Source organism: Haemaphysalis longicornis, unplaced genomic scaffold (genome assembly GCF_048455015.1).
Source record: "Haemaphysalis longicornis isolate Haplotype H1 unplaced genomic scaffold, Haemaphysalis longicornis Haplotype H1 scaffold_10, whole genome shotgun sequence".
Lineage (NCBI taxonomy): Eukaryota > Metazoa > Arthropoda > Arachnida > Ixodida > Ixodidae > Haemaphysalis > Haemaphysalis longicornis.
The window spans coordinates 102,736,217-102,750,528 of NW_027526204.1; the positions used below are offsets into that span (position 1 = coordinate 102,736,217).

The window sequence follows — 14,312 nt, forward strand, 5'->3', positions numbered from 1 at the left end:
CCAATGAAAATCTTTGCTACTGAAACATCTGTGGCTGTAGAAGTCAGCTCTGTACTACAATACGCGGACATGGTTATGAAGACTTTATGTGTCTGCACCGCTATAGTAACTCTGTGTACTTTGCTTATTAACACTTATTTTAAACACTTATATTCCATGTTTTTGTAGGGTACAGGAGGTATTCACTGGCATGGAATGCATGCAGGCAACCATGTGTGTGCGCCGCCATATCCGTGGCCAAGCGTCTGTTGCCAAGGCGACGTTGCGCGCACGGCCCGCAATAGCCCTCAGATCAGGCATCCCTCTTCTCCCCCATGCCTTCATGGCGGCCAGGTAGGCCGCGGGCCGAGACGTGAAGGCGTGCGAGTGATTCGATAGTCGGTTGTACCGCGATAGCGTTAGTTTCGCAAAAAGTCATGGCTCCGCTCATGAGTGCGACAGCCTTCTGCAATTCAACCCCTGCATCTGCGCGCAAGTAAGAGCGAGTGTGAGTCGGTCGTGGCACAAAGGTTGCAGCTTGAGCGCAGTGGTCCGTTTGACAGCAGGAACTGCATCATTTCCACACTGTTGCCCACTGAACGCAAAGTAATACCTCCACGCCAAGTACGGTTGAGTGCAGAACCATACGATCTACCTATTGCCAGATGGATATGAAGTCCTCGCCGCAGATCAGCTGATTCCCAGCCGCCGCGCTCTAATGTCAGAGATGAGTTGTTTTGCGGAGGGTGAAACATTTAGTGCACGATATAGCTAGCGCTAAATCGGCGTACGCGTCAAGCATTTCTTCAAATAAATTATTCGGTTTTTGTACTCAGCCAAGTATTAGAGGCCACCTACCAGACGTAAATTCGTGGATACGGTGAGGGTGCACTTGCGTCGACATCCGCGACGGCATCCAAATGCAGCGTCGCACTTATGCGCGCCGTTCGCAGCCGGGGTTTGATCCTCCGGTGATGCGAAGTGCGCGAGGGCAGGTGGAGCGCCACCACATAACGTGAGTGCGATTAATAATGTTGTCACGGGACAGGTGGACAATGCCCCACGGTGCCATAGCCCGGCGTCGAAGACGAAGAGGAAAAAACGGGCGTGCAGGCAGAGCAGACTCTGTAATGGCGGATTGTAAATAGTGCAAATAAACCATTATCGTTCATTGTTCGTGTCCTGCCACCACGTAACATTTTGGTGGAGTGTGCGGGGTAATCCTCATCCTGGCCTCTGCATCGCATCGTCTCGGCCTGGGCGCAACCGTTGAGGGATGGTTGACCTTGCCGGACAGCCCCAGCCCACAGCGACCAGTACTCGACCACGTCCCCCGCCCCGTGTCCCCAGCCCATGAGCAGCCGATCAAGATTTGACGTTATCAGTCGAAACCAGACGAACAGAAGATGCCGCGTCCCCAGCCCTCTCGTCCGACGTGGCTTGAGTTCCTCAGATGGTTGGCTTCTGCCTTCAATACATCGCTACTGTAGGGCCAGGCATCATCAAGAACATCATCGTCGTCAGTGGCGGCACGGACTTCACTGTTTATACTCATCGCTATACTCATCGCATCTCATCCTCACTGCAGCTGTCGACGTCAAAACTTTCCGGCTGCGCGTCGACATCATCGAGCTCGCTGCTTATTTCTTCCGACGGGTTCTGCGCGAAGGAAAAAGCTTTGCCGCAAAGAAATGGAGGCACTGGTGTAACAGCTTGTGGACCAGGAGCTCCCTCGAGCTGCCCGATTGAGAGGCCCCAATTACCAAGCTTAACTTCACACAGGCACCTCCAACCGTACAGCACCCGTATTCTGCAATGGCGTTCAACCCATTCATCAGCAGCCGCGTGAACCACTGCTGTTTGCACTCGAGCACTGCTATGACAAGGCCGAGCGACCGATCCTATACTTTAACAGCGAAGGAAATCAACGACACGACCTTCGACGCATAGCACTGTGGGCATGACCGGGACGGTCGTCTTTACCCGGCGGGGCTAGTGTCACGGGACGGGTGGACAATGTCCCATGGCGCCATAGCCCGGCGTCGAAGACGAAGAGGAAAATTACGCCCATCTTCCCGCTAGGGAACCCTGGTGTGATGCGACGCATCGGGGGGTTCAATTGGTGTTTCCGTTGGGTTGATTCTCTAAAATGGGTGAAACGTGTTGTGAACGCGCATGATGCATTTCCATCACATGCGAGTGTTCTCATACGCGGAAAGATGGGCGTAATTTTACTTTAGAGTTTGGAGTGACGCTGGTATTGGATTGTGTCACACCACTCGCTGGAGGGACCGTCGCTTCCATCACGTCTTCATCAGAAGAATCAAGTCAAGCACGCAGTCGTCAAGCAAGGTGACGCGAAATCGAACGAGAGCGAGCGCTGACTGAACCGCCGCAGCGCGCTACCCGCTTTATATTCACAGCGCCTGAAGGAGAGGAGACAGCAGAGGAGAGCCGCGCATGCGCGCACTTGCGCGACGGGAGCGGAGCGAAGCGAGCGAAGCGCGTGCACGCAGCTGTTGTTTATGATAATGAGACGGAGTGAGAGTGTTGCGCACAGCTACCGGAAAGAAGAGCGAAGAAGAGTCGCGCATGCGCACGTGGCGTGCGGACGCCGCCGACGCCGACGCAGGAGGGGCATGCCTCAGAGCAAGAGATGCGTCGCATCTAAAAACCGGGCGTGCAGACAGAGCGGACTCTGCCATGGCGGATCTTAAATAGTGTAAATAGATCATTATCGTTTATTTTTCGTATCCTGCCGCCACGTAACAATATATCTGTTCGCGCCACTACCGATAATCGGGTTGACACGCAGCAGACGATGGACGCGGGTGTGTATTTTTCTGCGAGATGCGGGCGCAAAGCTCATGCTCTGGCACAGTGGCTACCGACATGGCAGTTTTTATTGTTCGTTCTTTTGCATCCCGATTAAACTTGGTTTAGTTTGGGTTTCCACTACATTGTAATCACTCTGGGCCCACTTCTTCTGTGGGGAGCGATGGAAACCAGGGGATCCCAGTTCTAATTAACCGATCTGGATACCGACGCGTTCGAATTATCGAGAGTTTTCCCGCATTGAAATATACAGGGCTGTCCCGGGACCATGGCGTCAGTTCGAATTAAGGGAGTTCGAATTATTGAGCTTTTACTGTATTCCTATTACGAATAGAATAAGGATAGAACGCTGCCGTGCCTGACTGAAAATTACAGCGCAACTCAATACTTTCGTTGTGAAATAACCCAAAGTCCATGATAAACAATGATGGTGTTCAAGTAGCGTCCATTGCTTTTTCTGGTCGATGAAACCTGTATCGTAGATTTATCCACAGTGTGTTTCAAGATATAAATATGATAAGCGTCCGGTAAAATGTTCAAGTGTTTTATGTAGGCAACGAAGCCGAACTAGCCTGTAATAAGACCAAAGTGAAGAAGCTGTTTTGGCCCTTTAGGAAATATTCATTCTGTGAAGTAGTTTTTTTATAAAAAAACTGAGTGGCTGTATTTTCGCGTCTCTTGAAAACTTTTTACAGTGTTGTTGTTGTTGTTTTCCGCAGAGAAAAAAGTGCTTGTTGAAAAGATAAAAATAAAGCATTTCTACTCTGAAAGCTCTATAGGTGAGATGTCGATGTCGTTAAAAAATGTACGCATTATCTGAATCTCCAGTTGTCAACAAAACAAGAAAAACAGCACACTTACAAGTCTTTTGTGAGCATCTTTACTATGCAAAAAGTCGGTGATGCTAGCTTGTATATTGGCGGACTGCTGAGCGGAAAGAACTTTTTTCGGACGTGCAACGACCCGGCCAAAGGCACGAGTATTGGGAGGGGAATTATAGCAAATTCTCCCAAAACAGCGAGAGCATCCGTAGCTTCATTGCCAGTACGACCCGTAGGCCGCCAGGAGTACGGCATTGCATGGGTTGACAGGCCGCGTGTACTCTCGCATCTTTCATAGCGAGAAGGGGAGGGAGAATTGGAGCGAAGGACGGTGCGCTGCGGCCGACGTTTCGAGAAGGCGTTGGCCCATAGTAAGTGGTGCGCGCGTAAATATACACCAAAATAATGAAAGTCCGTGGCCATAGGGCAATGTGCCTTTTTTGAAGGGAGGGTGTAGGGACGCCACATTATCTGAACTTACAAGTTTACGGGGTCCGATTTAACGGGGTTTTACTATTAACGGGAGGCTCACTTGAAGCAATATAAATTTAGATACAAAAGCATCGAACTTCCATACATAAAACGAAAATACGAACAAAACGATAGCAATAATTTCAACAGAAATTATAACATCAGTTGTTAAAGGACTTTTTATATATGACGACTTCTCACATCGCAGAAGATGTTTCGAATGCTCATTATGTGACACGTAGAGCATTCTGGGGTTTTGATGTATTTTGAGTGAATTTTACGGACTTGGCGCCGTGAAGGTTAAAAGCGATTTGTAATTTTAAAGTTAAAAAATAAGAGGCGCCCATTCTTTAAAAACATTGGGCACGACAGGGAAACTCAGTTTTTAGCTCTTTTAGTATATGTACGAGCTTGGGCAAGGGCGCAAGCTCGTCGTTGGTAAGGTGAACTGAGAATTTATTTTAAGTACGAGCTTGGGCAAGGGCGCAAGCTCGTCGTTGGTAAGGTGAACTGAAAATTTATTTTAAGTAGGGTTGAGAACGAGTCTGAAACTAATGATGGATTAAACCGCATATAGTTTATGCAAACCACGATAAAAAGCTTCACACTATTATGGGCTACAAACTAACCCCAAATTTATGTGTCCGCTTTTAGGTGACAAACTTACTGCTGTACCCCACGCACGGTTTACACATTGTACAAAAAGGACTGCCACCTGGTTTGGACATCAGCAGTTTGCGAAACATCTTTATTGCCGGAAGTTCCATCCCAGCCCAAGTCATGAGAGGTCTTGCGGAGATATTTTCTGGCTGTATTATTTACCACGGTAAGAAACTGAACGCCAGTGAGTACATCAAAGTAGGATGAACCACTTTGTGACATACGGGTGAATTAGACCCGGATTTCATATTGTTGATTGTTATCAAAAATGCTACGTGCAAATCGTATCAGCTGAAGCTCTTCAACCGTGATAGCTAACCCGACCTCTTACTTTTCACCGTTTCATCGAATGAGCCTCCCCGCAATATCGCCCTTCAGCTCTTGCACCATAAGTAAAGATAAAGGGCGTTCGTAAAGCCTTTACACTGCTATCAACCTATCCTTGAAATTATCGGTCCTCTAGAACCCAGACAACCATTTGTGCTTATCGTTCTACCCAGACAACCATTTGTGCTTAGAGATGAAATGGACTTTAAGAAAATCAATGGAAGCTTGGTTTTTTAGCAGGCATGGCCTCCACAGGAATCTAAGGGAGGAGTATGAGTCGAGGAAACGGCTCTAGCTCTTGTGCTATTTATGACAATTAACCGCTTATGACAATTTCATGACAATTAGTGACAATAATAATGACAATTACGAGAATTATGACAATAAAATGACAATTATGACAATGTTACTACAAAGTCGTGAAAATTAGCCGCTAGGACAACTCTATCATTATGCCTATTTTCATTTACCTGTCATAATGAGTTAGCCCACACTGAAGTTGCAGACCTTGAGAAATTACTGTTTGCTCGAAATGCAAGGGCAACAAAGGTGGGAGTATGGTTGCAGAAAATGGCAGCAACTGTTTTTTACCGGACTTATGCGGAAACAAGCTAAATGGCAATTGTCCGCGAAGACGACTCTGAGAGTACGCACGAAAAAGAAGCCGAAGCTAACTCAATCTCCGCAGCTCCCCTGTTTCAGCGGACTCCACACTGGGTGAAACTGGTACTAAAAGTACTTTTCGAGCAATACTAAACTTGGCATTACTGGTCATGAATAAGAGTTTGAACTTTATACTTTTCAAGGACAAAAATGTCTGTTGCTTCTTTCAACGAGTGGTATGTGAAAGGATGCGAAATACAGCTGTGCTTTTGTGATAACGTTACAAGCGTGCTTGAGCTAGTTCACTTGTAGCAATGGCCAGGTGTACCGTAAAGCGGAAAAGGGCAAGAACGCCTCTGCGGCCGTCATTTGTTTTCACGGATCGAATTGTGGTTCACTGGTATCCCGCTACTGCTTTTGCAAAGTGTAAGGCTGAAATCTAAAGTTTTGATGAGATTGCAGCACAAGCTATGCTTTGAAAGCGGTGTTTGCGGTTGCGCAAGCCGTAATGAAGATCATCAATACACCACGTCGGAGTAGGTGTGGAAGCAATACGTGCAGGCGAAAGATCCTGTGGAAGACGCAAGTGGCCACATCTACGCTTGGTTTAAATTAATCGCGAATTGAGGCAAACGATTGCTTCGAATAAGCAGAACGATTCGCCATGTACTGAACTCACCCTTCGTACTGGGCTGAAAAAAAAACTGTGATTAAGATAGCAATAAAAACATTACACGGAGGATTTAAACGGTCCATTCACAGAGCAGATGTCTCATCACTTACCGGGCCGTTAACGCTGTTGTTTTAGTGCCGCCACAGTTCTCACCACCAACAAATACTGATATGTAAATGCTTAAAATGTAAGCTATAGCTTGTATACATCACACATGTACTGCCATAAATATTTTTCACTTCTTATAAGTATTCACTTGGTTTTTTCTACCACATCGCAGGTTATGGTCTGAGCGAGGTTTCCTGCGCTATCGCTTACACCAGAGGGATGTGCCACGACTTCAAAACCGCAGGCACACCCGAACCATGCGTCAGCATTAAGGTAAAGGGTCGTTTCATTTGTTGACGCCGTTTCGGTGACATGAAGTAAGTTGCAGGATTCTGCAATAGTATTATGTTTGCACAACATAGAGAACACACTCCTTTTTGTAATGCAGAGTAGCACCTATTCGCCATCTTTACCGTCAAAGCTTGATTCCAAAGTTCTTGGTGTACTTATAAGTATATGAGCGAGAGGCAAAAGGCTCGTGCGTGCGTATGGCGTTAACCTAAATCTTCGCTGCAACATCAAGGTCCAATCCCTGATACTGTCAATGATACAACTATACCTACGGTTGACGTTAACGTTAACGAGAACGTTTCTGGAGCTCCAAAATTATTCTTATCCTGTTACAATGGGGAAACTTTCAAAGTACAACACAGAAATTAGGCAAAAACGTCAAAGCGCTTATCCGGCCGGGAAGGGGTATTCCTTTATTTTGTTCCTTTTTCCTGAAGATGCATTTTTTACCACAACTGTTAAACGTGGAGTGCTCGCAATGTAACCTAAGAACTTGACAGCTCCTTAAACGAAAGTTGTCGAAACAGACGCAAGAGATTTAGTGATGAACATACTGTAGTCAGTGAGGATCAGGTTGTCTTTATAGTACAGAAAACCAGATTAAAAAATTTCTTCTTCGTCAAGTAAAGGAGATGGGGACAAAGGTGTGCAATTCAACGGAAATTTATTGGAGTTTCTGAAATGCATATCTATAATGCTTAAATCCCTAGGGGAAAATTAAACTACCGATGACCGGATTAATCTGCAACGCCAATACATAAACTTGGACAGCAAAATTCAAAATTAATAAGCAAGAAAGCTATCTTTAATATGCGCGTTGATTCCTTATTGATTTTGACAGGTGGTGGATGTAGACACAAGAAAGAAGCTTGGACCCGGGCAGTGTGGAGAGATATGCATCAAAGGTCCAACTTGTTTCAAAGGCTACCTCGACAACCCCGAGGCAACGGCGGAAATATACGACGAAGAAGGTTACGTCAAATCAGGTCAGTACTTTTTTCTTTCCGTCAGGTTTTTTTGTTTGCCTTTTATTATTGTACCAGATTCATTTGTGGTGGCATCGTTTTCACTTTTTAATAACATGGACGATTTGCCGTGCTTTTTATCCATAACGCTTTCGCAAAATTTTTTTAGCGTGTTTCTTTCCGAAATTGGCCCACATCATTCTAAAATGAAATATAACGTTATAAATTACACGGGAAATTAGTACTCCTTTATGTCAATAAACGACGCACTCAAATGCAATCTATAGGCCTTCATTGGGCTGGGAAAAATACTATACCCTTCATCATAGGAATGACAGCAGTTATTGGGACCCCTTGCTGCGCTTTTGCCAAATTGAAAAAGACGACTTTATTCAGACTTTATAGGAAGAAAAGTTTAGGCACTGTTTTTCTTCTCTTTTTTCCAAAATAAAGCCAACCAATCTGAATGTAAAACGCATGAACGAAAAAACGATGTGCGTTTTTAAGCGTGCACAATTTAGCAGTGCTTGTCTTGTCACTGAACGCGAGTATTCATGCGCTGATGCATTTCCCTAGCATTTCATTGCCCGGGTAAGATTGTGTAAAAAAAGACGCGCACCGGTAAGGAGCAGGCTTCTGCATACAAGGCGAAGCATTGTTTGGATTCGAAGTAAGCAAATATTACAACGATGCCTAAAGAAGCACTTTTTGACATTGAAGGTTAACATATATTCGCAAACACTTGTAGAAGAAAAAAACTCCGGTTATAACTATAGACAGTAGTAACAAAAGTATTCACAGAAAACATGGACTGAGGTCACCCGTCTCTAAATTAGGAGGCTCTGAACTCACAGAAAATTCTGTATAAAACTATCCGATATCGGCGTATACAATTACGCTGCTTCTCCACCGGCAATGGATCCTGCAACATCACTTTGCTTTTTTGATAAATCTTTGCACTTCCAGAACGTATTGAACCAGCGCATTCGCCACTACACATAGGGGCCGACAAGAGCGTGATACAGTTAAACCTGGATGTAGAGAACCTGTATGTAATGAATTCCTGGATTTAACGACTTTTTTCAATTCCCCGTTGCCAGCCTCGTTTAAGCGCATGTGTTGGCGACCTATATGTAACGAAGGCGTTGCCAAGGTTAACCTGGTGTAACAACCTCACTAAGCTAATCAGTCATTCTTTTGTGCACTTTTCTTCAAGAATCGGCTGGAGATACACTGACGAGTCGTTGCTTTTTGCGCTTTTTTGAAAAAAAAAAACGGTAGGAGGCATGCATTATTCTAGATAATTTCGCCCGCACCGCAAACTACACTGCGTTGGAACGTGTGAGCGTGGTGTTGGTTAGGTGCTAGACCTGCCTGTCGGCGTGTAGTCGCGTTTCTCCACTGCAATCTGTGGTGTCCCTTCGTAGATGATTTCTGATGCCAGAAAACGAAAAGTGTTGCCTTTCAAGAGAAGCTCGCAATTTTAAACGCCATCTACACTGGCGAGAAAAAAGAACGTCGCACCCGGTACAGTGTCCTATCTATCATCATCTCTCCAGTTTTGAGTGCACAAAAGAGCCTCAAGTTCCTCAACTTCATAAAAAGGCGCCCTTTCGGCACAAGTTTGGTCCTTGAAACGCGTTGAGGCACCAAAAAGCGTCAAAAGTCAAAAGTAATTCCTAAGTTACGTTTGGGAACACGCGGGAAAGTAAGCTTGCTTCTTTGGAGTGCCGTGTAGTGACTGTATAACTTAATGGGGAAACAGCATGCGCAAATCACACGGCTTTTTACTATGACATAAATCCTTAAAGGCTGAGTTAACCCCGACTGGTCTATGTAATTTGGGCTGCGTTTCTGCTTCCCTCACATGAACCCTAACTCGAAACCTGCATGCAAAGAAAACAAGGATGAAACAAAAAATTTGGAATTTTTGTAGACTTCGGTAAATCCAGGTTTAACTGAACAAACATTGCTGCTCTACGCCCATGAGACAATGTATAAACGTTCCTAAAATATCTTTCTCTGTATTTTGGTCCTGGCACTTGTTTACCGCATGAGTGTTTGTCAGTAAATCTATATCAAGGATATTGGCCGGTTTTATTACACTCTCAGCAATACACGCACTCGATAGCCACTTTCAAGAAAGCCACAACAACAAAAAAGCAGAAAATGCGCGACGTATCTGCTCTACGCTCAATACACGCAGTACCCCTGAGTGGTGGCGATAACTGCAACTTCCTCGTTCCGTCCAGGTGCGAAACAATATGTGAAAAATTTTCTCGCAGCGTTGGAGAGTTTATTTAAAGTAGTTATAGCTTCTTCAGCGATAAGGACCCAGAACAGTACTGTGTAACGCAGTTCCGCAGTGCTACTAGGTTTGGGGTATTAGGTAAGCACTGAGAATGTTTAACATCTTCAATCACGGGGCCTTAGTAAAGACATGATGCCAGCCTAAACATCCGTAGCAACAGGGCAGGCCGAATGTTGGATTCAGTGGGTGGTTTCTGAGGTTCCCCAGGGAATACAGACGCTGAAGTGATGCCTCCGCCTTTATTTTTGCCCTGACGCACTTCCCGTAGGCGCCGGAGTTCTACAAAGCCGCTCAAATAGCAAGCATTGTTTATGCACTGTAGTCAAATATGAGGGATGCTTTGTTGTTTAGGAGTCCATCCTTAGTCTAGTTCTTTTCTAGGCGACACGGGCTACTACTCAGCGCGTGGTGAGCTGTACGTCTTGGACAGAATCAAGGACTTCGTCAAGTGCATGGACCTTCAGGTGGCACCAGCGGAACTCGAAGAACTGCTTCAGGACCACGCAGACGTCGCGCAGGCTGCCGTCGTAGGAGTCCCTCATAGCACTTACGGAGAGGCACCGAGGGCCTTTATTGTGCTTAAGGCTGAGGCTCGACCAAAAACGCCCCAGGAAGAGGAGACGAAGCAGCTAGAATTCGTTAAATACATCGAAAGTAAGTGGACATACCCAATCGGTTCAGATTGCTGCGCGGAAAGGTGGGTAATCCATAACCTTAACTTGGGTAGGTACAAAATCAAGGATTAAATTGCGGCCGCTTGCGGCTGCCGGGAACATACCAAGGTCACACTCGCCAATGAAATTAGAATTAACCAAATACGTTTCCAATCAAAATAATACCGCAGAGCTTTATTGAGGAAGACCCCTGAGTGAGCCGCTAGACACCAAACAATTTTTGGTACTTCATTCAGTTGTACATACTGAATCTTGACCAGTTTTGCGAATAGGGAGCCGGAAAAATTGGCCTTGTGGGAGTAAAAGGTGTGCACATCGACGTCATTATACATGTGGAATGAGCGATATCTTTTCAGTCCGGTGACGTACAGGCATATCGAGCGGCGACGTTGTTTATCAGTTTGTCCACGCGCTCTTTTCATGTCCAGGTTTTATTTGACTGTGATGGCTGTTTCTTCGGAAACCGAAACATTATCTTCTGCGTACGGACAAAGTGGATAAGTGAATAGGGTTTTTAATATTAATAAGACGACGAATGGCTGTTTGCTTTCCCGAGATACATTTTGTGGAGGTGACAGACGATCGGCTTTGAAATTGACGGGTGTCGAAGCTTTTTCGGGTTCGTGGAATATATTTTACGAAATAGAGGACAAAGAAAAAAAGAAAACAGTATTCGTGAGGTGAAGCACAAAGAATATTTATTGCATGGTCGCTCTGTAAAGAAGTGAAACAAAACGGTAGGTGTGCCATGTGTGGCGGCAATGTAGTATATCCATGGAAATGCAATAGGGTTTTTAAGGCGACAATGAAGTCATATACCAACAAGGTGCACATAAAAACAGCCCAACTAAGATTGCCTGGGAAAAAAAGGCTACACTACTTGTGTTGTTTCCACCCAGAAACGTGAAATCTGTCGTAGAAGGCGCCTACACCGGGCAGGAACGACGGGAATGATTTTCTGGAGGCTGAGTATTTTCTGAGAATGCATACACATCATGTACATTACTCGATTATGCGGCACAGCCGGAAATGATTGTTCGTTACATTTTCTAATGTTTTTTTTTTCTTCACTCAAGCAATAACGTAAAACAAAAATACGATTTTAATCAAGCAAAACGTTATAATTTTCTCCTATGCTGTTCACAAAAATACGACTTCAATCAAGCAAACCGTTATACTTTACTACTACGCGGTTAACAAACATCTGGGGCAGTATGGTGTGGACAGAAAAAGAGAAAGAAACACAGAGAAAACTTTATTTTGAAGTTTTAAGTCCTAGTGCTAAACGGCCTTCTGGAACGGGGAAGATAAAGGAAGCCGCGGTGTCTGGTGGACGGTCTTTAGGTAGGGGCTGCTGGTGCGTGGCTGGCATGTCGAGCATACGGGCGAATTGGGCTGCCTACCAGCATCCCCAGAGGTGACGAGGCGCACCAACTCATTGTTGCAATGAAGTCGGAAGAAGGTGGGCTAGAAAAGAACCGAAGACAGTGTGGCCCTGCCGTCTTTAGCAATGGGGCAGGACCACAGTTCGTTTTTATTACAAAGGTGCCCTCCGTAGTTCAGGCACTTTCGTCGGCCCAGCTGAATTTGTATGTGGTGGCTGTATGAGCCGCCAGAAGGGCTGAGGTTTGCGCTTGCGGGTACACAGATGAGCGGCTAGCCCAGAAATTACCCAATATATCTTTGCGTGTGTGTGCTGCGGTGGCCGATGACCACCATTACGGTTGGTGCACGAAAACAAGCTTGTCTATTTCAACCGACTTTTCCTTTAACGTTACCAGCAGTTTTCGTTTACGTTTGTTCTTGTTTAAAACCAGGGTTCTAAGCAGACAGCTTTACTAGGTGATGGAGTTCGGAAGACATATGTAGCTAGAGATTTCAAAGTCGTTGCAGCCATCTTGCAACATAGTTGGGAACTTGGCTTCACCGGTACTTGGACTCCTTTGCTCTGTGCTTAAGAATCAAGAAAAACCACTTATATAGGTTTGACAAAACTGCGAATAAGTCGACTGCGGAAAGCAGTTGTAATCGTTTGATAAAATTGCTAATCAGTACGCTATCATCAGAGGGCCCTCACCTAAGGGTTACTGGTTTCTCGCTGCCTATAGAAGAATTAAATTTATATTTTCCCCCGTCGAGAGGTTGCCAGCTCCTTGAGGCTGTATCTGGCCCCCGTTATTCGTGGTTTGTAACCTTGCTAAAACCTCACTCCTCACTTTCCTCGGTGCTGTTCCGAATGAAGGTGAAATATGGTGGCTTTCTATGCAAGCCTCTGCTCATTTGGACACTCCCGACAGTGCTACAAAACCACCCTTCCTAGCTTTTGATACCAATGCTGCGGAGGTAACCGAGCCGGCACCATGGACCGACGCACAAGGTAGCGTCATTTGGCAACTTGAAGAAGACAACGACCTGCTGTGCTTCAACGACCAATCTTCTTCCTAACCCTTTCTCCTACTCTCCGATGCACTTTCGCGCGTCCCACACGCGTCACGGCTTCGGATTCATTGCGCATAATATTTCTTTACTGTCCATTAGAAATGTTTTAAATGAATGTGATTCGCGAGGCATATAACAACAATCAACACGGCAAGAAATAGTCGGCATGAACAAAATGCGTTGGATGTATTTCATGGGACTTATCATTCTTTAGTGAGACCAGCGTTTTTATGCGCACTGAAGAAAAGACGATTGATTGCCCATTTGTGCAGAGCGTAAATGTATGCATATTAAGGTCAAATTGATCCGTTTCATTAACTCATGTAAAAACAAGCGAACTTTGTCACATGTTACGTCGGCTAACACAAAATATTTATTTTTTGGCAGATCTTGTTGCAGTTCACAAGCGACTTCACGGTGGCGTAGAGTTCGTGGACGTCATACCACAAACTCCCACGGGAAAACCCAACCGCCGTCAACTTAAGGAAGACTATCTTCGGAATGCGGGAGCCGAACGTCCTAAGGAGAAATAGCCCTGCGGCAGGACATGCTAACTCACTGGAAGGGGGAACAGCTGTCCTGTTACTTGTACTGCACGAGTGGTGGGAACATAATACGTGTGTTATAATAAATGGAAACGCTTTCCTGGCTACAAGACATCGTATGAGCGGACTTAAAACCGAATGTACGCTGCCTTTGTAACTTATTTTCATTAAGTTGCAGTGGAAACTAACTTTGTAGGTTCCATTAAAGACCATGTAGGATGGTGTTGGCACATAATAAAAAAAACGTTTTGTTGCGCAACAAGTTTCTTATTTTTATGCTATCCACCATTTCTTTCCCGTGCTCACAGGTCTGGCGGGAATTTCTAAATTTGACGCTGGGAGAAGCCGCTGGTGCACGCCTGAACTGACAAGGTGCAAAGATAAACTTCAAAGAGCTTCATTGTTTAGTCATTTTCAGCTTAAAATAACCCTAGTACCTTTCACAATACGCACAATTGTCCCTGAAACTGTACGCGTTCGTTCTAGAACAGCAACCTTGGCTTCAAATCGTTTTTGCCACAAAGTTTGGTCATTTACCTCCTACGTTCAACAGGAGTTTGCACAAAATGTTTTTTGGGTACATGCTATTACTTTGCCAGTGCTGGACAAT

The 14,312-nt window shown here is 45.3% G+C and overlaps 1 protein-coding gene across 1 annotated transcript in view; it reads left to right on the forward strand.

The window, feature by feature from the left end:
- Positions 1 to 13,964, forward strand: part of LOC144157883 (uncharacterized) — a 36,530-nt gene extending 22,566 nt beyond the window's left edge. The window contains exons 7-11 of the mRNA XM_077688600.1: positions 4,761 to 4,932; positions 6,650 to 6,750; positions 7,610 to 7,754; positions 10,426 to 10,698; positions 13,545 to 13,964. Coding sequence (XP_077544726.1) covers positions 4,761 to 4,932; positions 6,650 to 6,750; positions 7,610 to 7,754; positions 10,426 to 10,698; positions 13,545 to 13,690 — 837 coding nt within the window. The 3' untranslated portion in view covers positions 13,691 to 13,964. The remainder of the gene's footprint in view (positions 1 to 4,760; positions 4,933 to 6,649; positions 6,751 to 7,609; positions 7,755 to 10,425; positions 10,699 to 13,544) is intronic.
- Positions 13,965 to 14,312: the final 348 nt, after the last annotated feature.